The sequence below is a fragment of the Telopea speciosissima genome, chromosome 4 (genome assembly GCF_018873765.1).
Source record: "Telopea speciosissima isolate NSW1024214 ecotype Mountain lineage chromosome 4, Tspe_v1, whole genome shotgun sequence".
Taxonomy (NCBI): Eukaryota; Viridiplantae; Streptophyta; class Magnoliopsida; order Proteales; family Proteaceae; genus Telopea; species Telopea speciosissima.
The window spans coordinates 24,717,671-24,742,848 of record NC_057919.1 but is presented as its reverse complement, the minus strand read 5'-3'; the positions used below and the strand labels follow the sequence as shown (position 1 = coordinate 24,742,848).

At 38.8% G+C, this 25,178-nt stretch overlaps 2 protein-coding genes across 3 annotated transcripts; both read right to left on the bottom strand.

Moving 5' to 3' along the window:
- Positions 1-732: 732 nt before the first annotated feature.
- Positions 733-922, bottom strand: LOC122658084. The gene has a single exon (XM_043852970.1). It carries the CDS (start codon positions 901-903, stop codon positions 733-735), a length of 171 nt encoding a protein of 56 aa, XP_043708905.1. The 5' UTR covers positions 904-922.
- An 8,354-nt stretch (positions 923-9,276) lies between these two features.
- On the bottom strand, positions 9,277-22,037 carry LOC122658081 (glucan endo-1,3-beta-glucosidase 13-like). Of its 2 annotated transcripts, none has more exons than XM_043852965.1 (4): positions 21,900-22,037; positions 11,775-13,043; positions 10,804-10,834; positions 9,277-9,695 (listed from the first exon to the last, which is right to left on the bottom strand). In XM_043852965.1, exons 1-4 carry the CDS (start codon positions 21,955-21,957, stop codon positions 9,575-9,577), a joined length of 1,479 nt encoding a protein of 492 aa, XP_043708900.1. In that variant the 5' UTR covers positions 21,958-22,037; the 3' UTR covers positions 9,277-9,574. The 2 variants fall into 2 exon arrangements, with proteins under 2 accessions (XP_043708900.1, XP_043708899.1); XM_043852964.1 differs by having other exon boundaries at positions 21,860-21,993.
- Positions 22,038-25,178: the final 3,141 nt, after the last annotated feature.

Here is a 25,178-nt window from a genome sequence, read left to right as displayed (position 1 = left end):
CCATCACAGTATCGCAGGTCCTCGAAATCGAAACCTCGCCCTGCTTCCTCTACAACTCCGATGGTCTTTCTTACGCCGATTACATTCCTGCCCTCGATTCCTCTGAAGAACTACAACCCGATCAGATCTACTTTGTCCTTCACACCAGTCGCTTAAAGTATCGCCTCACTGCTCTCGATATGGCCACCCTGGCCGTCAAGGTTACCACCGCCCTCGCCCTGCTATCTCCTTCTACACTCTTCTATTACCCTCAGAAAATTCTTTTCCTTTCAAACCCCATTTTCAAAAATTTGAGATGGCCGAAGGGAAGAACCAAAGAAGGGACTAATCTCTTCCAATACAACAAACCCCACATCTAAACTTTCCATCTCAAGAAATGGCCTGAATAAAAGTGATGAGCAAAGAAGAATCAGAAAAAGAAAAAAAAAATTGATCTGTTCAAGCTTTGAATATTTGAATTAGACCTGCTTCAAATGGTAGAGCGTGGGAATTTGATTCTGTAAGTTAATGGAAATATTGATCTATCAAAGTCGAAATCGTTCCTAACTATTAAATGAGGGTGATCGATCTCCAGGACAAACGATATTTACATACTATTCATGTACAAAGTACAATCTCACCAAATCAACGAAAAGAAATGGGGAAAAAAGAAACAAGGAGAAAAAAACAAAAAGATGAGAAAAGCAAAATCAGAAGGGAAACCTCCCCATCCAAGGATGGCTATGCTGCGGCTCAAATCGTCCTTGGAGTGGTAGTGGTGGCGAAAGCATAAGGAAGATTACTGAGTATGAGAAAGCCCATCCATCTTGGGAAGGGGGCTTCGAGGAAGAGATGCTCCAAGACCCTAGCAAGGAGCACCGTGTACTCCTCCATTAGCTCCGCCATGATCGTCACCAAAATCATCTCTGAAAACCTCTTCGCTTAAACCACCATTTCATCATCCAAAACCGTCATTTTCTCTTAGATTTCTAGGCCTATGAAGCTACACATGGCCAAGAGGAAGCTTGAAGCATGTGGGGTTGTAGAAATAGATGACTCCTCTTCCTGGGCGCTTGGTGTTCTTCACTGATTCAGCATTTACTTTATGGGGTTAGGGTTTTAATTTGTAGAGTTAGGGTTTTTATGGGGTTGGATTGCTGAGAGCATGGTCGGGTGGGGGAGACTGGAGAGAGTGTTGGCGGGGTTGCAGGGGAGCAAGAGAAGGAGGGCTGAGGGGGTGGCGGTAGTGGTGGTGGTGGTGGCGGCGGCGGCGGCAGAAGCGGCAGAAGGAGAAGGAGGAGGAGGAGGAGGAGGAGGGAAGAGAAAAGGAATAAAAAAAAAAGGGATTGAATAAAAACAAGAGCAAAATTATCTTTTATAAAAACCTAACTTGCTAACATCATTAATTCATCATTAAGGGTATTATAGGAGTTCACTATAGTAAGGGTAATTTTATCATTATAAAAGAAATAACGGAGTGGATTAAATTGAAATAAAAATATAAAGTAAGGATAGTCTGTGATATTTTTGTAAAGTTTGGTAAATTCGTGACATATTGAATACATATAGGGGGTGTTCGTGAAATTTTTTGTAAAAAATATGATGTTATCAATAAGTACTTAGTCCGCTCTTGAATTAGAGAAATGTTTTTGTTTTTTAAGAAATTTGATTGTTCAAATGATTTTATTTTTAAATAAAATTTTTTGTATTAGGTAAAGCACAACACCAGTTTTTCAACAAATCCAAAATTTCTTAAATCTAATTTGTATTGAAGGAGTTATGTTTCGGTCAAATTTTATTTGGTGTGTGCGAATACTTTTAAAATTACTCTAATTAAAAATATTTTTTTAGATATCAAAACAAATGAATATTTTACTGTACTTTTGGTGTTTAGTAATATTTTATCATATTAAGATTTATGAAATTTTTAGATTTAAAAAAAATCCCAACATTAGAAAATTAAAAATTTCACTTACCGTAAAAAAATTCAGTTTTTGTTTTTGAATTTGATGGTTGATTTTTTATCATTTTGAAATTTGATTTTTTAACTATTTTTATTGGATTCAAATGGGGAGTTTGATTGAGTGGTAGCAGTACTACCGCTATGGGTGTTTACACTAAAAAACCACCTAAAATCTAAACTGTTGGAATTTTTTCCTTTAATCTTAGCCGTTCATGTATTTAACCGGTTACACAGACATCTGGTTTTTGAAGAAATAGAGGTACGGAAATGCCGGTGGTGGTGGAGGCAAGTTGGTAACCGCCGATGGTGGCTGTGCATACATCATTTCTTCGAACCGTTCATCCTGTTGGAGCGTTGCTGGTTCATCTACCTTGATTGTTCCCTCCATTGCCATTCCCCCATTATTGTCACTCTTCTTCCATCTCTTCCGTTGTTCCAACAAAAAAAAGGGCGAAAACAGAGCTTTCGCGAGAGATTGGGTCGCAGGTGATGGCAAAGATCTATCATGGAGATGCCCACTGCAAGCAGATATCAATGGAGCTCCCCATTGATTGAAATCAGATCTCCCCATCCCCTATTCGTCCTACCAACCCCATCCCCTGCTTCTTCTTCTTCTTCACAGAACACCACCGCCCGCCCAACCTTGGAGTTCGATCCGATAAATGGAACTCAAAATCTGAATTTAATTAAAGTTATGAAAAAGAATTTATAAAAGAGATAAAGAGGAAGATGGATAATCACCGTTTGTTGGAAGCCGTTGAGATAGATGGCCTGAGGGCAGGTGGTTGATTTGGCGTTCCCAAAAAGCTTTGGTGGTAACGTCGACGAGCAAAGGAACCGGTCATCTGTTATGCGATGAAATGCACCCACAGCGGCACCAATAGATGAATCAACTCTCTGAATCTTCTAAAGCTGCTCCATTCAATCTTCCTCATTATTATTCCTCAAACTAAACTTCTGCCTTCAGATGAGTAGAATTAAAACCCTATCTTTTCTTCATTCTCCCGTTCTTTGTAACTCTTTCCTCAATCTGGTTTTCTAAGCAATTGGAAGAAACATGGAAATGTAAATATTAAAAAAATAAAATTGTAATTGGGGCTTTTTCTGGTCTTCATTCGATTTCCTTTTTCTGGATTTCTCCGAGTAGAATTAAAACCTTATCTTTTAGATTAAAATTTTTTTTTTCGTGTAAATTGGTTCTCTCTCGGTTTGCAGAGAATGAGTTTACAGGGGAGTGCTTCAGGTGGGGCTCACGGAGATGGATTAGTCGTTTTCCTTCATCAATTTCTTCTTCTCTTTCTCTGAATCAGTGCGAACTTCAAGCTAAGGCAAGGAGTAGATGATCTTCAATTTTCCGGGTTTCATTCAATGTTAAATTTGATGGACATGTACTGTTTTTGTCTTGGGTTTTCTCTGATATCAGTGATATATGAGTTCTGGATGTCTGTTTTTTGCCAAAGAGAAGGAGAGGGGCGACGTTGAAGACGATAGAAAATGAGAGAAATTTAAAAAATAAAAATACAAAAGGAAAAATGGGTAAACAGTACCCAATCTCTTCTTGCTTCTTCCCTTCTTCTGAACAAAACTAGGGTTCCAGCGGCGGAAGTTCATCGGTCTTTTTCAGGAAAGATGGGGTGAGGTCGGTAGGCGAAGAAGAAAACAGTGGGAGCCGGTTGCAGGTTAAATGGTTTTATATTTTTAATGGTTTAGATTTAAGGTTATTTAATCAATGGCTTTGATTTAATCGTTGCCTATAATGGTACGTTTATCCGTGCAGTACGATTTTTTTTCCTTTACTTATTTATGAATAATATTTTAAGTAAATAAAATATCAAATATAAAAATATTTACTTAAATGATTGGCATAACTAAGTGCCAGAAGGTGCTCTATAATAAGACGACAATCGTCTAAACACCTACAAATTCGCCTGGACGCTTAAGCGGGCGCCTAGGTGACGCCTTGACAACTATAAATAAAATTACATCTAAAAAAGTATCATTGCTAATATGGTTAGAAATTTATGTACTATGATTACAAAAATTCCTTTTTAGGTTTGAAAATTTTCTCATCCATTTCCCTTTAATTTCTCTTGCAACCAAATCGGAGCCATATGAAGGACCTGAAATGGTGCAACCGCTTTTGAGGGACATGAAATACCTCGTAACCAATACCACAGGGTGTGAGGAACTAAATAGGGCTAAGGATGTAAACGGATCGAATTCAGTCTGATATTGGCATATCTCAAGAGTCACTAATTTGATATGAGGAACTATTGAACTCAATCACTTGCTGTCATTAATCTTCAGTTTTCTGTTGAGATCTATCCCGTAGAGGTACTCAAATTGGATCAGTGATCGATTTCTAGGTTTCATCATAAACCTAATTGGTTACTTCCAATTACGTAAATCAATGGTTCAAACGGCACTCAAAGGTAGGGTATTTTCCAGTCGTAGGGTATTTTTCATTTGTATAGAAACTTCTGTACCTTATCATATTCGTATCTGATTATATTCTGATGGATTCAAATAATATCCTTTTTAGACAAATTCGAATAGTTTCTGAATAGTGATTTTGAATACGGATCCCCCTTAATGGATATAAACGCGAATCGAATACGAATTTTCAACTATCCGTTGACATTTTTACTGTTTTGTTGATGAGGGTTAGGGTTGAGACTTGAGAGTTCGGCAAAACTACCCTTTCTTCTACTCTTCTTAGGCTGCATTTGGCAACGCTTCTGTTTCAGAAACGTTGTGTTTTACCTTCATCATTTTTTTCCGTTTCGGTTTTGAAAACACATTTTTAACCTCTCAAATGGTGTTTGGTAAACCTGCTTAAAAAATTTTCAAAACAGAAAAACATCTGCTGATCCATTTGATAAAACCTGTTCCAAACATTTTCTATAACAGAATAACATCTGTTGATCTGACTGTAAGACAAGTTGAGCAATGATCATTTTTTTCCCTATGTGATAAAAATATTGAGCCCGATAAAAGAAGGGAGAAACAGTAGGAATATCAAAATGTCGTGACAAATATTGAGCCCGATAAAAAGGGAGCAACAGTGGATATTGTATGATGCTCATGATTGCCTTAATTGATTATGCTATGAACATTTGAATCAAAATGATCTTGGTGGATTTGAACCACCATCCCTTCAGAACATGCTTAAGATATGCTCATGTTCCAAGTGCTTTACCAATTTGAGCTAAAGACTCAACAAATAGAATTTGAAATGTACAAGTAGTCCAATTCTAATTATTCATTCTATTCAACTTAATTCAAGTAGAATTTGAAATTTACAAGTGATCCAATTTTAAAGAGGAAGAACAAAATCAATTATTTATTCCATGAAAGGAATTTGAATAATAATCATTAGATAAGAAGTCACTGGTAGAAGGAGCATGTGTTTGACATTAAAAGTGTAAATGCCCAATTGAGAGGTAGCCAGTTAGGGATGAAAAATAACATGAATGAGTGAGCACAAAAAGTGAAGGAATAGAAGACTCATATAAATGATAGGAAGAGTTAATAAAAATAAAACAACAGGAAGAATAAACAACAATTTATAGAGACAGCCACTGAGAAGCCTAAAGTCTGAGTTTTAGTTTTTTGTTGGAAGATTCCATTCCTTTCCCAAGCAGGTAGGTATGTGCTTGTTCAATCAGTTCTTAATGCTATCCCTGCATATCTTATGTCTTATGTTTTTTTTTTTTTGTTTCCTGTTAAGATTTGTCAGCAACTTGACTTAATTTATTCTTCTTTTTGGTTTGGTAACCAAGTAGGGGAAAAATTAATTTCTCTATCTTGGCCTTCTATTATTGTCGCTCAAAAGTGGTTGGTAGTTTTGCTTTTTAGAACTAGTGCTATTCATAATCAATCATTAATTTTTAAAGATTATTTGGAGGTTATTGATCTTCCTTGAATCTCTGTGGGCTCAAGTCAAGTCAGGTGTTTATATTTTAGAACAAACATCTTCTAAATCTACAATTTCAGCTTAAGACTGATTCATTTTGGTTTGGAATAGTATTGGGAAAAATGATAACTACTTTGCATAAGATGCGTATTGGAAGGTTGTAGATGGGAGACATGTTTCTATTTGGAAGGACTCATGTATCCCTTCCAAGGTTCAAAATCCCGGAATTGATCTCAGGATCGGTCAAGGACGAAACCAATCCGATATTGATTTTAACAAAAATCGGTGTTTGTTACATTACCCTTTGGCTGTATCATTGAATCGATGTCGTATCGGTTAAGATTTGGGATCAGCCTCGGCCGAAACCGATCTGAGGTTATAAACCATGGTCCCTTCTCTTAATGGTAATGTTGTTCTTGATACTATTATTCCACACCCTTTTTTTGATAAGGTGCATGATTTGATATTTTGTGGTAGATGGAATCATTGTTTGATCTATTCATTATTCCCACATGTGGCTAGAGCTATTTTTCAAATTGAACTATCAAAATTCCAGCCTCTTCAAATTTTCAGAAAATTTTTAAAGAACAAATCCATACACATTTATTAAAGATTAATGGGTCAAAGCCCACTGCCCATTTAAAGAACAAATCCAATCAAGTTTTAAAAAAAAAACTGTTTAAAGATCAATGGGCCAAAGCCCACTGCCCATAGGCCTTTAAAACAATACCCATGGCTTAAAGCAACAAACCTAAGTGACTTTTCACCTATGGGTTTCTCAAATCCTGATCTCTTCTTCACCTTCCTCTTCCAGCCACCACCACTTGCAACTCTTGCGAATGGTAATTTTTATTAGCCGTCGACGAGGCCAGCAGCCGCCAAGGGCTTGTAGTCATGGGCATCATGAAGAGCAGTAGGGCAATGGGGTCATGTGGGAGAGTACAGGGCCGTGTGCGGGCGGGCTGGTTGCCTACCATGAGCGGGGCGGCCATATCTGCCTACCTTGTGTGGCGGCCTTGGCAGCCTACAATGTGCGGGTGGTCTTGCCTGGAGGGCAGGTTGGCTTGCCTTTTGGCCTGCTACTAGCCGGACCCTGATCCTCTACTGCCAAGCTGCCTGGCAGGACCCTACTGCCAAGACACAGCAAGATGGGGAATGACCGCCTTGCTGTGTCTTGGCAGTAGGGTCCTGGCGGGCAGCTTGGCAGTAGAGGATCCAAATTGCTACTAGCCGCAGGCACAACCTGCTTGCTAGCTGACTGCAGTAAACCCAATTTTTTTTTAATGAACACTAGAAGGATCATAAAAAAATGCAACAATAAATTCAAAAAACCTCGCACCAGAAAGGCGAAGCTCTAATACCAAATTGTAAGGAAAATGATCTAAGTATTCCCGATGCGAGACATTTCAATCACAATAAACTTAAACACAATAGAAGAGTTTTTTCCCTTCAAGTTCACAAATTCAAACTCTAATTGTACCCTCAGCTCTTCCTCCAGTTTTTGTGCACCAACGAATTGTCTTACATTCTTGTTGCCAATTGACCACTCCAACACGCTCTCAAAGATGGGTTTTTCTCAAAATCTTTTCTCACACAATCAAAGAAAGAGAGAGAGACCTTCTCCTTGTCTAATTGAATGTGATTTCAATTACACACTGAAATTATACCAATTAGGTTTATGAGATCTTATCTTATTATAGTGTGATTTCAATCACCATACCATATTAAGGTTGTCAATTAATAAGACAACATTCCCTGGCTAACAAAAATCATAGGACGAAGTAGGATCCAATGAGATTCTATATTTCACCCCCCCCCCCCCCCAAAAAAAAAAAAAAGGGATTCTATATAGAATGAAATATTTAAAATTTGTTTAAGATCTTTCATTCTCAATGGAATAATTACACAAATATATACATGTAGATAATTGTAACAAATACTTCTCAGTTTTTCAGTAGCAGTTATTCACGAACTAGTTCATCTACTTTTCAATGTCACACAAAAATATATTATATGGTATGTATTTAATTACTATCCAATCTACTTAAGTTACTTTGTCTAAAGATTCTCTAATTATGATTGGATTAATAAAACATTTCCAAATATTGTTCGATATTATATTAATTTAAAAAAAATTGCAAATAATTTATAAAAATGTTATCAAATCTAGATTTGTGTCTAATCATATAAACAATTCTCTCTCTTTGATATTTTCCCCTAGGACAGTGGATTCCATTTTGGAATCTCTTTCGATTATATCAAACACTAAGAATCCAATACACCAATATATAGTTTGAGTAAGAGTGTCAATCGGTTCGGTTTCTTGATGGTTTCGGCCCTAAGGTTTTAGGACCGAAACTGGAGCAACAAAGCTACTTGGTTCCAAACCTGAGATCTAGGACCATTAACTAATGGGTGGGCAGTTCCGATTCCTAATTGATTCCAAGCGGTCCAAATTTTTAAAAAAAATATCTCTACCACATGCTGCATATACTTAATAATATTATAATAACACTAATTTCAAGCACATGGGATATGCAAACGTACCATCTTTTTTTTCCCTCAAATAATAGAACTAGTCCATAGTACCTCACGATTATATTCAATTAATAAGTAGGAACACACCACCCTCATAAATTAGGATTATTTTAAAGCATGTTCTTAAGTTAACATTCTCAAATGAACCTTTAAATTAACAGACGAGTGTTCGTAAAATAATATAGGAGACACGAGGTACCAATCAAAATTGGAAAACTAAAAAAGTAAAGGACTTGACTAACTCTCATGACCTTAAATCTAAAGAATTATATAATATATAGGGTTAAGATTTGAATTTGTTCTAGTTCCACCGGTTCCTAGTTGGTCTATCAGTTCTGGAGCCGTTGGAAGACCAATAACTTAATCTACAGATCCAAAACTAGACCAATAACTTGTCGATAGATCCTGTACTGACCCAATAAGGCAATAAGGTATTGGGTGAGTACGTAGAATCTGATTTTTTGCAGGCTGATTTCGCTCCAGTTTTTGGTTCTGTTGCCCAATTGACACCCTTAAGTTAAGGTGACATCAACCGTTGGGACACCAAAATTCACAATACCAAAACCCCTCAAATCAAGGTACTAAGCATACACTACTAACGACAGACAATAAAACATGTGAAATTCTCATATAGCTAATTCAATGTACACACACAGTATATATGAAATCTTGAAATTTTCATTCCTAGGAACACATAGTGTTACGACCATATGACAGGAGTGTCCAACATCATCCCTAATCGTAAATGTTTTTAAGTTAAAACCTAAGGACGAACAAGGCCCATTATATCATGCAAATTAATATGAATTAGAATATATATAAAGCAAATTTGTTGGACACACTTCCAACAGATCGGTTATCCAGCTGTGTTTCTAAGTCATTAACAAAATCAACTACTAATTATGAATAACAAATGAACATACACCTTCACTACTCTTGGTTCAATTATCTGTGCATTCTCAAACAAATCTACAAAAAATTACCATACCCCCAAGAATTGACAAATCATGCATGCCATACTAGTTCCTTTTACTGCAAAACTTTGGGGGAAAGGCCATCTACAAGTACAAGAGACAAGATTGTTGTGCAATAAATACATTTTTCCACTAAAGATCGGTGTAATATCTGCAAAACCTCAGCAAGTTTTTGAGACCTGCCTCTTTAGACAACTCTAAGAATCATCGAAACAAGAGTATAATCATAAGCACGCAACCAGGTAACCATGCAGAAATTCTGTGCCCGACTGAAGATGAAGTCGAAGGAGATGCTACTGTCGCATTACTTGCAGCACTAGTGTTACTGCATGAAAAGGCAATACCCACCACATTTACGATTAGAAGAATAAGATGTAAGATAGAGCCCTAGAAGAGTCTCAATATAACAAACCATTTGATTCGAACTCTTGAAATAACAAGTCCTAAAACAGATATATCTTTTTATTGATTGTTTAATAAAAACATAAATGAAACCGATACCTTGTTGAAAGAATTATAGATGATCACAACAAAATGAAGGTACCAGACTTTCCAAGGAACTCATAAGCAATCAAGGTGCTTAACCCAGCTGGATAGGTATACCACAGCCTGGTATTTCAAGCTTCCAATTCCCTTGCTTGTATGACCTTCAGATATTTATATCCCCAGAGTGGATATGACCAGTCATAAAATCCAACCCCATGTCCCCAAATGAGATGCTATCCTCCTAACGTCCATATTCAAAATGCCTATTGGGCTTACCTTGACAAATACCTAAATGCCCCTTAACATGAAATAGGGACTAAATATACAAAATTGTTCTTTTCCATAAAATAAATCAGAATAACGAGTGAAAATATATAATAATTTTATTCTAATAAATAAAAACATTTTCATGCAAAACCTTTTACGATAAATTGTTTCAAACTGACGGTCTGTAGGTACACGTACACTTCCAGAACTGTCAAGTCAGTAGCAATGGAACATCAAGCACTAAGGTCAACAATCAATGTACACGAGACCTTTTTATGGAATGACTTCACAAACCTTATGTACACTAACCATCAAGACACTAGTCATCATGTTACCCATAGTCTGAGCAATTTTGACTTGTGCACTCCTCAAACCCATCACGGTCCAGTCAATGCACACGAAAGCACGTAGTGCATCATGATGGGTGCAGTCAAGCCTAGGACTACAAAGTCACTCATCCGAGTGATCATCCATAAAACCAGTCCACTAATTCAGTAGACCAACAACAATGGTACCATTTAATCAATTCCATAAGCCACAAATTATACTTGCCACAAAATGAATATAGAAATGTCCAATAATAATATGCTAAATCGATGTTCTGCCATACAACTCCAACATAAGACAGGCAGAATTGCATGACTCAGAAACACAATTGTTGAGTTTATCACATTACATACCCGGAAGTCATGTACACGCAGGTATCATAGCCTGCACACAGACATACAAATTGAGTTAGTTGGTTCTTCCACGGCAGGGATTGCAATTGAACTAGAGTCTTTTATACACAGACAAGTACAATAAATTACAGATATGTTATTCTATCAAAAAACAATTACAGCAATGTTTGAAAAGATGAGCACACACGAGGCAACCATAGAACCTTTCCAACTGGCATCAATGTAGACATAGACCGAATATGTACAATCAAGTGGTGACAAACTCAACATTTTAGAAGATAATTAGAGGGAATCATGGGACACAGATTACTTACTTTCCAATGAACTTATTTGCTATATCATAATCCTCTTAAGAGTAAGAACAGTGAACAGCATCACAGGAAATCCAATGTAGAACTAGGCGAAAAGAAAAAAGGTTCAAAATCACATTGAATGACCTTCACTAAGTGCCTGGTTTGATAACTAAATGGATATTGTAGAATATATTTAACCGGAAAACCATACCTGAAAATAGTATTAACAATTTTCCTTTTCAGTTATAAAACAATAGTAGATACAATAGAAGCTAACAACAGATCATATATTCATCCAACAACAACAAAACAACAGATCATAAAACAGATCGACTTGTCTTGGTTAGTACAGATCATACAAATGGTTGAACCAAAAGGTTTAAAAAAAATTTATCCAAGCTATTAGGTTGAAGTTTATTTAATTAGCACCTAAGTGATTGGTCTCTTCCTTGCATGCACCGACAGAGGCTAAAAGATTCTCCATACAAAATTATGCATCCTCAAGTATTAACCATGCCAAAATAGCTGTCTGGAGAAATACACCTATCACAGATCTCAATGAAAGCCCCCCATTTAATTCATAAATATTCCACCATTTTCCCTGTAAGCCGTCACATTAATTAGCTAGATTCGGATACATGTGTAACAAGAGAAGAGTTTGAGATGCAGCGAACTTACCTGGGTTCTTATTAGTTTTCACCCCTGTACCTCCAAAGCTGCAAGCAACATCGGTAGCTCCATTTTGCTGGTAATAATTGTTGAAGGCATATGATGCGTGGGAGAGTAATGTATCAGGCTGATAACAAGGCTGGCTAGGCTGGATAGCTGAACAATCAACATTCCCAGGACCACAAGCCCAATCTAAAGCACTCTGCAAGTCTAGTTCTGAAGCAGTAGATGAAGCAATGCACCAAGTACCATTAGAACTTGTAATGTTTGCATGTGTAGTCATGTCCACAGCCCCTCTTCCAGTTAAATCCAGGCTGTAGACGCTTGTCTGGTCAGGGTAAAACAAACCCCAGTTTCTCTCAGATTCCAACCCGGGTTTCCTATTCTCATTGAACAATGAAAATATATAGATATCAACCTCCTCTCCGGGCTTTGCTGGAGTTCCTGTATTATTGATAACATGGCGAATAAGATTATTGTTATATTTCTGGGCATTATCAGGAGTCGCAGCTGTCTCCTTGGCTGATCCTTTTGAAGGCCATCCTGTCTCAGTAACCATTACTTTTATTGTTCTGAAATTTAAAGCCATCAGTGAGAAATAGATAGCATCTACCTGGGCATCTAACATGTTTGTATAAATCAATCCAGTGTTTGGATCAATAACTTCTGATGAAGACTCAAACAGAGCATAGTCCAGAGAAACATTTGGGGAGTCCCGATAAGCATAGTAAGGATAAGTATTAACCATGAATGGGGACCGGTTCTCTGCAAGAAAGTCCAACATAGGTTTCAAGAAGAAGGCATGGCTGCTATTAAAAGCCCCAGCTGATGGAGGGAATGACCGAGATAAGACCCCAAGTGAATGAGTGCTGGAAACTTTGATCTTCCTATGCAGACCAGCTTTTCTCAGAGCCGCAAGGACATTGTACATGGCAGGTACAACAAGGGAAGATACATTGGTAGAGCTTTCCGTGACTTCAGCTCCAACGGTTATGTATGTAATCTTTGTGGCAGGGTAGTAAGGCAGGATGCTGTTCTTTAACCACGTATCCACATTGGATTGAAACTGGGAGAATGGCAGTAAGTCGGAATTCGGTACTCCGATCATGAGCTCTACTCCAGTATTGGCAAAGGCCTTGAGAACCTGAATATTGGAATCATAGATCCTTAAATATTTGATATTGTGCAGTTGAACAAGTTGGGCTACTTTATCAGGGGTGGGAAGGTCATCAGCATTTCTTCCATAGCAGACTCCAATTGTGCTTCCCCTGCATAGCACTGTCACAGAAAACAACTAGTTTAGAGCCATTTTTTACAACGAAGAACCATAAAGCCCTATAAGAAACAAGAAAGGGGTCAGTGGATATGAAAGATCAATTTCTAATGTAGCAACAATAATCATAAATACAATAAAACATAGTAGTTCTTGATTCGCCTTATTCAACAGTTCTAGCATCCAAACAAAAATGAAAAATTAGAAAAATATTACATAATCATAAACAAACTATAATAGTTTAAGCTCAAACATGAAAATCTTATGAGCTAGTCCAAGCATGTCAAACAAGTGAACTTCTATGCTTTGATCCTGCATCAAATAGATAACCTACTCACCCATATTTTTAAGGAAAATGCATGACTTAAGTCCATTGAGTGACTGCTAACCAGCTTGGTCAACGTAGGATTCCCTTTTCCTTCTGCCAGGTGTTAGCTTTTAGACCCAAGATGGATAAGAATTTGATCTTCTTAGGGGTCATAGTGTCAGAACTCTTCACAGAATGCAAGAATTTTGTCTACTACATTTGTTTGTCATTATAATGGCAGCTTCTACAGCCTACCAATTCAAAAATCGATTTTACTACAGTCAATAACTATCTAACCTCCATCTACTTTCAAATCTCTGTCCTGATTTTTCTTTCTTCTGACTGAAGAAGTTTCTGTGCATCCTATGGATGATCAAACATGGGAATCAATTGGGTTATATACCCATATCTGGTTTACCAAACTATGAAGAAACAAAATGAACTATTGTTAACAGATTTCCAGATGGATATTGCAGCAAAAGACTCCCTACTTTCAGGGTTTAGGTATGCATGCACTGGAGGACATTCTGTAAATTGCAAAAGAAATGGATCATGTGATGGACTCGACAGTTGCAAGCATGCCCCTCACAAAAGTCAACCAAGCTCAGCCCACCAGCAGATTGAATTGACTTGGATGACATTGAGACAGTAATGATGAGGCCAAAAGAAATTGTGCATATTTGAAGTTTTGGTTGTTAACTTATATAGCCCAAAAACTCAAGCTATTAAGTGGAGAAGCCCAACTTGTATATGAAGTCATGCAATGTCCAGACTTTGTCGATGTGGGATTATTCCCTAACACTCCACCTCATGTGTGGCCCCCCATGGGTGGGCTATACATGTGACAGGTGTGGTCCCTCATAGCTGGACCACACAGGCAGATGTATTATCACAGTATTGTTGGTGGTGGCCTTAATCCCATGTTGGGTTATCCAACCCAAAAGCTTCAGCTATTATGTGGAGAGGCCCAACTAAGAGATGATGTCATCCAAGGCCCAGACTTAGTTGATGTGGGATTATCCCTAACACGGGGCTGCAAGCTTATCCCTCTCTCCCACTCCCAACAAAAAGCAAACGAAAGTGAACAGTCACTATTAACGTGAGAACACTGCAGAAAATAAGTTGTCCAGCCACGAGTTATGCAAGGATATTGCAAGACCTTAATCCAACTTCAAATTGACAACTAAGGTCCTGAATACAGTCACAGCCCTCATCCTCATCTCATCATGCACAGATGTCTCAAGCAATCCAATTATGTAAAACTCCAAAACTATTTATTTGGGTGTTCTCAATCACATGAACTTTGACTTCAAGTTTCTTTCAAATATATAATTGGTGGAGCCAAATATTTCCATATTTTATTAAAAATAAGACTAAGAAAAATTAACTCATTTGCATTAGAAGAATAAGAAGAAGCAAATGATGAGAAGGATACAAGCACCCAGTGTTAGAATTTATTCACGCAATCAACATGATGAATCATTAAACATGAAACCACATACAATGGATTAAAACGAAGATTCTCATGAACAAGATTACATGCTGAATCTTATCAAAACTGAATTTGTCGTCAGTCAAATTGTGTAATGTAAACTAATGAAGAAAAAGGAAGAAGAAGAAGAAGAGGAGAAGAGAATTTGCAGAATTGGGAGAGTTCCACGATATGTGTTACTCTCCTCTAAACCTTCATTATGTAATCACTTAAAGGGTAAAACAGTAAACACCAAAATAAATAAAAGAAACAACCTAATAACTAATAGACTAATATACCCTCCTCACTGTGCTCTCGGTATTAGCTCTCTACGCTAATACCGAGATCACGATAACACTCCCCCTCAAGCTGGAGCATAGATGTCAATCATGCCCAGCTTGTTACAAATATAATCCACTCTTGCACTTCCCAATGACTTTGTGAACACGTCTACGAGTTGTTCTCCTGTACAGACATGGCAAGGAGAAATTAAACCTTGCAGTAGCTTTTCTCGAATGAAATGACAATCAACCTCAATGTGTTTCGTCCTCTCATGAAACACCGAATTTGAAGCAATATGGACAGCAGCTTGATTATCACACCACAGTTTCATTGGAGCACCATCAACAAAGCCAAGTTCAGTTATTAATTGCTTTACCCACATCAACTCACAGGTAACATGTGCCATAGCCCTGTATTCTGACTCTGCACTGGAGCAGGCAACAATTGTCTGTTTCTTACTCTTCCAGGACACCAAATTTCCACCAACAAATACACAGTAACCTGTAGTAGATCGTCTATCAACCGGAGATCCTGCCCAGTCAGCATCTGAAAAACCTACTATCCGCCCATGACCATGATCACTGTAGAGAAGACCACGTCCAGGAGCCTTTTCAAGATAGCGTAAAATATGCATAACAGCCTCCCAATGAGATGTCCGAGGAGCAAACAAAAACTGACTCACCACACTAACCGGAAAAGCTATATCAGACCTAGTCACTGTGAGATAGTTCAATTTTCCAACAAGCCTCCGATACTTTTCTGGATCACCTAAAATCTCACCATCCTCTGCAACAAGTTTTAAATTAGGATCCATAGGAGTATCTAGAGGTTTAGAACCTAGCATTCATGTTTCTGACAGAAGATCAAGAACATATTTCCACTGTGAGAGCGAGATCCCTTTCTTTGACTGAGCAAAAAATATTTCAGCCTTCCCAAGTCCTTGGTATGAAATTTGTGCTGCAAGTGTGCCTTCAAACCATCAATTCCAGAAACATCATCTCCTATGATGACTATATCATTAACATAAACCACAAGAAACAATTTTCCACCTTCAGAACAACGGAAAAATACAGAATGATCACTATCACACCGTGTCAGCCCAAACTCTAACACAACTTCAGTAAACCTGCCGAACCAAGCTCTAGGGGACTGTTTCAGCCCATAGAGAGATTTCTTCAATTTACACACCAAACAAGACTCCCCCTGAGCAACAAACCCAGGAGGTTGCTCCATATAAACTTCTTCATGCAAATCACCATGCAAGAATGCACTCTTGACATCAAGCTGATATAAGGGCCAATGATAAGTGGCAGCAAGAGATATCAAAATACGAACAGAAGTAAGCTTTGCCACGGGAGAAAAGGTATCCAAGTAATCCACACCATATACTTGGGCATAACCCTTGGCAACCAGACGGGCTTTCAAGCGAGCCAAGAACCCATCAGGGTTCACCTTCATCACATACACCCAAAGTACTAAAACTCGGGTCTCGGTACCAACTTGACTCTTGGAAAAACCGAGACAAGTCGAGATCTCGCCGAGTTGGTGCATTTTTTTTTTTTCCAACTCGAAGCCTCAACTTTGGGTCAACCCGAGATCTGGACTCGAGATCCGAGATCTCGCCGAGATATTTCAAGTTTTGTCCAATTAGGTAAGGTATTTAAGTGGTAGGTGGGTTAAAATAATGGGTCGAAACCGAGATCCGAGATCTCGCAAAGATATTGCACTTTTGAGACTCGTAAGTAGTCTCGTCTCGGCTTTCCAAAAACCGAGAAACTCGGCGAGTTCTCGCGAGTTCTCGAACTATGCATACACCCAGCGACAACCAATAGCAGTCTTCCCTGAAGGTAAGGGAACAAGATCCCAAGTCTGATTTTCTTCCAATGCCGATAATTCCTCACCCATAGCAGCCCTTCAACCAGGACTAGACAATGCCTCTGTGACAGACTTAGGAACAAGATGGTTCTCAACAGTATGTAAACAAGAATGAAAGGTGGAAGACAAACCATCATAGGAAACAAAGTTAGAAATGGGGTGTTGGATACAGGCCCTAACCCCCTTACGACGAGCAATAGGAGTATCAAGATCAGAAGAAGGTTCCAAAGGAGGAGGATCATTACCTATCACAGGATCTGCCAGCAAAGTAGGAGATGGCGTAGAAGTCGATGTAACAGGGGTCCAAGCACATACTTTCCATTGGTGACGTTGAAACACACTAGGTTGAGGTGCCGGTAATGAGGCAGCCTGCGGAGCATGGTGAACAGTAGACCGAACAACAGTAACAGGAATATTAGCATCCAAGTCAAACACAGTACTAGAAGAATGAACAAACGGTGTAGACTCAAAGAAAGATACATCAACTGTAACAAAATATTTTCGCAAGTCAAAAGAATAACAATGATAACCTTTTGAGTGCGAGAATAACCAACAAACATGCAGTTGAGAGCCTTGGGATCCAACTTGGAAACACCTGGACGATGATCACAAATAAAGAAAACACTACCAAACACACGTGGTGGCAAAACAAACAATGGTGCAGAAGGAAACAACAAAGAAAAAGGAATACCACCACGTAAAACTGAAGAAGGCATACGATTAATAAGATAGCACGAGGTTAAAACAGCATCTGCCCAAAAGGATTTAGCCATTTTCATCTCAAACAAGAGACAAAAATCAGCAAAAGGAGCAAAAAAATATTCCTTAGCATTATCACTACGAAGAACACGCAAAGAGTGTGAAAACTAATTATTCACTTCATTCACAAATGCACAGAATATAGAAAATAACTCTAGAACGATTTTTCATTAAATAGATCCAGGTAACCCTGGAATAATCATCAACAAAAGTTACAAAGTAACGAAAACCCAAAGTGGAAACGACAGGACATGGACCCCAAACATCTGAATGAACTAAAGACAGTGGTTGGTCAAACCGTTTATTGACTCTAGGTGGATAACTCGCACGGTGGAGTTTCCCAAACTGACACGACTCACAATTAAAACTAGAAATTGACCGAAAACGACCATCAAGAAGCTTCAAACTCTCCAACGAAGGATGACCCAAACGACAATGAATTTGGTGGGGTGACGCCACACCAGTACACGTCATGGATGAAGTGTCCTCAAGTATGTAAAGTCCCCCCGATGCACAACCTCTACCAATCATCCTCTTCGACGAAAGATCCTGAAATACACAAGAGTCAGAAGAAAAGGTTACAGAATAGTTATGGGTTTTAATAAACCGACTAACAGAGAAAATGTTAAAAGAAAAATCAGGAACATAAAGAACGGAAGACAAAGAAAGAGAAGGTGTAATATGGACAGTACCAGTACCAGTCACCTTAGCCAAGGAACCATTAGCTAAAGTGACACTCGAAGAGGATTACTGAAAAGAAGAAAGTATACCTGAAACGCCAGTCATGTGCTCGGAGGCCCCTGAATCAATGATCCAGAGACGGGAAGAGACAGTCAAAAGGCATGCAGTGGCATTACCTGTCTGAACAAAGGTCGCAGTTGGAGGCTGGGCTGGTTGAGAAATCTAAAACTGTGTATAATGGGCATATTCATCATCAAACATCTTCACAGTCTTACCCTCAGGCTGTGGAGAAACAGGAGAATCAGCTGTAGCAGAATTGGCAAACTGTTGCTGAGTTGGTTTGCCATGAAGTTTCCAACAGAAACGTTGGATATGTCCTGGACGACCACAATGATGACAAGTGCGCACTGAACCACCAGGAACATCAGAGGTACCCTGAGTACCCAAGGTAGGTGCCTTACTAGAAAAACCAGCCCCACCACCACGACCACGGCCACCACCACCACCAAAACTGACATACCACCACTACCAGCTCCACTGTTGGGCACACAGTTGGATGGAAAAGAAGCCAGGGCTGAAGTATCACCATCAGTAGTGTGTTCCCGAGAAACACGAAGAACCCTGAAAAAGGTTTCAGACAAATTGGCAACCTTGTCACCACCAAGAATTTGGGAGCGAACAGAGTTAAATTCCTTCCCAAGACCTCCCAAAAAACCCATAACAGCAAGTTGTTCCCCCTGGTTCGCATCTGTTCCACATTGGTAGTGATAGGAAGTAAGGAATTAAGCTCTTCATACATTCTCTTAAAATCGACAAAATCTTGGGTCAAAGTCGACCCTTCCTATCAACCCGTAGAACTCTTGGGACAAGTCATAAATGCGGAAAAGATTGTTTTGTCCAGAATACAAAACATTAAGATACTCCCACAACTCCTTCATTGTGTCAATGTGTGTCACCAAGTCCACAATTTGGTGATCCATAGAATTCAGCATCTGTCCCAAGATTCGAGCATCAATTGTCTCCCACGAAGAGTCATCCTAAGGCTTAGTGTCGAAGAGGTGTTTGTGTTGATCACGGCCAGTTAACACTAGCCAAACAATTTTCTTCCACTGCAAAAAATTGGTAACCCCTTCCAACTTCTTCTCGGTAATACGATTGGAAGAGGAAGAAAAAATTTCTGTTGTTACTGACTCTGAACCTTCAACAGATTTCAACTCATCACCCATGATCTACTTGATGAAGTGAAGACAAAATAGAATGAAGAATGCTGAAAACGGGGACAGAAATCGATAAAGACTAAAGAACCTTGATAGAAGTCAATAGAGGCAGCAAAAGGCAGCAATCAATTCCCTTAGATAAAACCCTGACAAAATCCGATATAGACAGTGGAGGCAGCAATCGATCTCCTCAACCAAAACCCTGACAAAATCTTCACTTCATCGAAAAAACTCCTTCAAATATTCCTCAAACAAAAAGAGAGACCTAGTTCTTAATTCATAGCATGAACTAGTCTCTAAACAAATCCAAAAAAACAGCATAGGGTGCTGCACCCCTTCAAACAAAAAATAGAAGAAACCGCAAGTATTTAAAACTTCAATCGAATGCTGTAGATAAGGGAAGCAGTGATCCACAAAATCTGTAGCAGTCCTTACAGCTCTGATACCATGTAAACTAATGAAGAAAAAGGAGGAAGAAGAAGAAGAGAAGCCGAGAGAGAAGAGGAGAAGAGAATCTACAGAATTGGGAGAGTTCCACGATATGTGTTACTCTCCTCTAAACCTTCATTATGTAACCACTTAAAGGGTAAAATAGTAAACACCAAAATAAATAAAAGAAATAACCTAATAACTAATAGACTAATATACCCTCCTCACTGTGCTCTCGGTATTAGCTCTCTGCGCTAATACCAAGATCACGATAACATGTAACAGGTTCCCATACAAAGTGGGTTATGATTTTTCTTCAGTAACTAATTTTTATTTTAGAAGGAAAGCCAGCAGCAGGTGGGAAGGAGATGAAAGTGGGATTCAAGCCCAGGCCAGGGATAAAAATACACAGATTTTACCAGTGCAACACCTAGGCATTTCCCAGTAATCAAGTAACATGTTGCCAAAAAGAAACTTGAGTATCAATTTACAGTCCCTTTGTCCAATCTATTGCAGTCAAGGTCTTTCTTTCTTGCAAACTGCAAGTATAAGGAATTAAGACTTTTTTGGGGGGTTCTATCTGTTTTGATGTACAACGGCTGGTAGTGGAAAAATGAACATAGATTTTTTTTAAATGGATTGTTTCATCAAACATGAGGGACGTATGGTTATATGGTGCTGATCACTATTTTATACCTATAAAATGTAAATTAGATTATTGGAAAAACTATTTCCCTCACTTTATTTCACTTGCAAGCATTTCAATCAAAACAAAGCGAGCCATAAGGTGGGAAAATACAGTGATAAGATAAAGTCATGGAATTGTAGTCACATATTTTGTTTGTCAGTAGCAATACTCCTTGGTTAATTGTGGCTTCTATGTCGTATCATTTATTCCTCTGAGTCTTGGACAACTGACATATGTGAAACAATTTCATACATCATGATAATTTTGAAGGAAAAAATGATCCTCAGATTGAATTCTAATTGTTCCAGAGAGTATATAGGCTCTATGATGTCTTAGAGTAACAAAATATATCTGTAGAGATTTCAATTGCCACATAGTACTCATATCGCTACTTTATTTTGTATTCGTTTTTATTTGTTTTTTTGTGTTGTAGTTTTCTTTATGGTTGAGCAACAAATAGACTAGGATACAAACTAGATATGCTAAATGTATCATAAACAAAATCCAGAATGAGCATAGAAATCGACTTTAGACACCATCTCAGAAACAATCCAGTAATAGGGCACAACATTCAGCATGGAATGGTTTCTGGACAGTCATGGTGCAGCAGTCAGATAAGATTACTTGCAATAAGTTTAAGCATATCATCAAGGATGCATGTATAATATCTCAAGAACAATTATTCATCAATAACATTACATGAAAAGAAAACTGCCTACGCTTGAAGATGTCTCACTCCAATTTTTCAACAATCGATCTGATGACTTCATTGCTAAAATAAACAAAGCCCGTTTCAGAAACACTAACACGCGCAGGAGCAGACAAGTTAGAGACGAGAAATAAAAACATGCAATTAGATTAAGAAGCTCTGATAAGGATAATAATCTATCCCACATAAAAAGATATTCTTTCCACTTTCGAAATGGGGAATGTGGAATATAACCACTAAGATCGCTATAAAATGTGATACGGAAGGTAAACCCGTTTCAAAATAGCCACTGAACCTGAAAATCCACTAAAAGCAACGAAGTTTTCTGGGTTTTATATTTGGGTTGTTTAGATGGATGAATGAGATCATTTGAAAGATAGAAAGGAAAATATGCAACACCAACCTGCAAAGGAAAAAAGAATAAGCAGTAATAGGAGAAGAACCGCGAAGACAAAGCCAGGAATCCTCGCCATTGCTCCCCAGTCCCCTCCACGCACGCATTCAGTTCTTCACTTTCTGAGCTTCTCTCCACCCTTTCGTTTAATCTTTTTTCCTGGGTTCTTGCAGTAACGTTTTATTTGCTTGGATTCTTTCTCTTCTCCCAGAGCCCAATTTGAAAATTAGAGTAAGGTGAGCTGGTACTGACCACTGAGCAGAGAGAGAGAGAGAGAGAGAGACAGGGGCAGGCTCGGGCGTTGGAAACTTGGGATTGGACTTGGAAGCGGACTTAAGAGCGAGTTATGAAATGGGGTTGAGAGTGTCCCTCGAATCCGCAGCTCAGCAGAGCCTGAACAAGTCTGTTGTGCTCTTTCCGAGACTTTGGGCGCGTTCAGTCTTCAAACCAAAAGAGTCTTCTTCAGACATCCGTACTTACACTACACGCTGCCCCAGTCGTTCACACGAAGACGACAGTGACGATAGTGACGGCAAGCCTTTCCCATATTTTATTAGTACAAATGTACAATACAGTAACTCCAAAATGGGTCCACCCTGAGTGGAGAACTGATCTGGCCCATCCGGTTCTTCCAAGTCCCATTACAAATTACAAGCCCGGGGGCCTCAACCGCCCAACCTCATCTAAGTCAGTAATGCATCCCCGACATTACAGGTGTAAGTTTGGCCTTGTTGCATGAGCCCGCCCCGAGCCCAAATAGAGTCTGGGCTGAATTTTTTCAATCTTGAGGGTGAATTAGGGTTGGAATTTTCAAGCTCAAGGTCAGGGTCAGGTCGGGTCATGGTTGAGGTTTTGGGTTGAATTAGGTTATGCTTTACAATTAGTGATTACAGTTTACAATTTTTATTTAGTATCTAATTATCTATTGGTTTACCAAAAGAAAGTCCAATTATCTATTGGGAGAGGGTTTGCTACACAGACAATGTGTAGTTTCATGCTTTGGAAGAGGGGCATTATGGGAAACACATTAAAAATAAGGGGATATATGAGACATTTTATAGGGGTGGTGCTACAGTAATTTGAGTCCTATGGGGAGTGCCTACATGAAAGTTTGAAATTAAGCTGGTGTTGTACAAATCTTTTATCCTTATCTAAAAACTAACGTATTTAAAATTTGGATAAATTATGTTGTGACCCCCTGAGGTTTGTCCTAATTACAGAGCGACCCCTTGTGTTTCTAAATTATACAGCCGCATCCCCTGAGTTAAGGTTAGTTGTTACAGTCAACCCCACTCCGTTAGTTAGGTGTTACTGTATTGGTTAAGTTGCCTTCAAATGAATAATATATCCCTAATGGGGTGTGAGTTTACCATTTTGCCCATAGGGCATCTCTAACTTTCCACCCCAAATTTTTATCTCCTACAATTCTGACACCCTTCAAATTCCCTACAATCCCTCACATGGGAGTTGAAATGACCACTTACCCATTGCTTGGACACATTTCCCAAGGCAGTGGGTAAGTGGTCATTTCACTCCCATGTGAGGGATTGTAGGGAATTGGAGGGGTGTCAGAATTGTAGGTGATAATGATCCTTCCACCCCCTTCCCCTGTTACTTGAATCAGAAAGAGCGTTTAGGGTTCTGGCATTCCTTCCTCTGCTACTTGAAGGAAGATGCATATGCATTTTAGGGTTCTCAAGATGGCGATCTGTTGAGGCCATCTTCAATTCCATCCCTTGCCTGCTACACGAACAGAGAACTATGACGACCGGCGACATCTGCTAAAAGCATCACCGAGAATTGAGACGTGGGATCTGTTGAGACCATCACCGAGACCTGTGACGACTGGCGATGATTTGCGACGACCTATGACGACGAGGGAGGTAATTTTTTTTCAATTTATGGTTCAATTATGCATTTTAGGGTTCTTATTTGTGGGTTCGAATCATCTCTGCTCACCAGTTAGGGTTCGATTCTGCTTTTATTGCAAGTGTCTTTGAAATAGTAATGTGTTTGTTTCAATTTCTGAATAGGGTACGATTCTACTTACATACAATTCAAAATTCCATGTCGTGTTCTAAATTTTCTTTGTAGCAGATCTATTACACCATTCAAATTCCATTACAATTTTAATTTTCTTGGCTTTGAATATTCAATAGACCTGGGCGACTCCATTTGCCAAGTTACAGCTTGGTTTATTTTTTTTCTAAAGCATTACAACATTGGGTTTCAAATTGCAAGTAGAGCACCCCTAAGTGACTGATTTCAAAAACAGTTTCTTTTTATTAAGTACCAGCATTAACATAGAGTAGTAGGTAACGACTAGTGAGGAAGGCAGACAGAAATATGCAGATTTTCATACCCACGTACCTTAGCTAGTTGTAACGCATTATCATTTACGTAGTGCAGAGAGTGTTGGCCTAACAACGGTCCAGAGATCAAACCATGGTTCCCTAGGGAGACCAAGATATTTATTCTTAGGGTTTTGCACGCCCTGGGTTAGCCCATGGTGTCCCATGGGTGCCCCATTTTAATTTTTAGGGCTTCCCATGATCGCTCATGGGAACCCTGGTGCATCCCTGTTAGGGTTTCTCCTTCCCTCATTTGTCCCATAAAATTTATTATTACAGTAGGGACGAAGAAACTCATCCCTAGTTCATCACATGGCAAGGGGGATCCATCCCTAACTCGAATGCACAGCGAAAAAGGTTGATTCGAGTTTCTTTCGCATCCCATAAATATTAATAAATAATAAACTGAAGGAATTAATGAAGAACTGCTAACCTGGTGAGCCTCAAGTGTTGCTCCTCCAATAGACAGTGGTTCTTCCTCCAGCGAGCGCTCCATGCAAACAGATCTGAACCTCCAATGGTGCTACCAAGGTTCTACACGCCAGTCCCAGATGTCCTCAAACTCCTCAGCACAGATCTAGGGTTTCACAAACCCTAACTCTCAAACACAAGTGAGAGAAGCAAGAAGAAGAAGAGAGATCACAAGAGGGAGAGAGAGAAACCAAAAACGTAGGAGAGAGAGTGCCTGCTCCAAAAACGTGGAGAGCTTCCACTTTTGTGTTTTTTGGTCCCCTATTTATAATAATAGGGTTTAATTAAATCCTAGATAGATTTAATAGAGCCCTAGTGAGAGTTTGACTCTCTCTTTCTCTCAGTCTGGCAGTTCTGTTTAAACTCAAAGTGCTACACAAGTGAAGAAGCAGAATCTAATAGGGAAAGTATTAATTAGATTTTTTATTTAATTATTAATGGATAATTATAATTAGCACCAAATCCATTAATTAAATAAAGAGCCAATTAAATTAGCAAATTCCAAA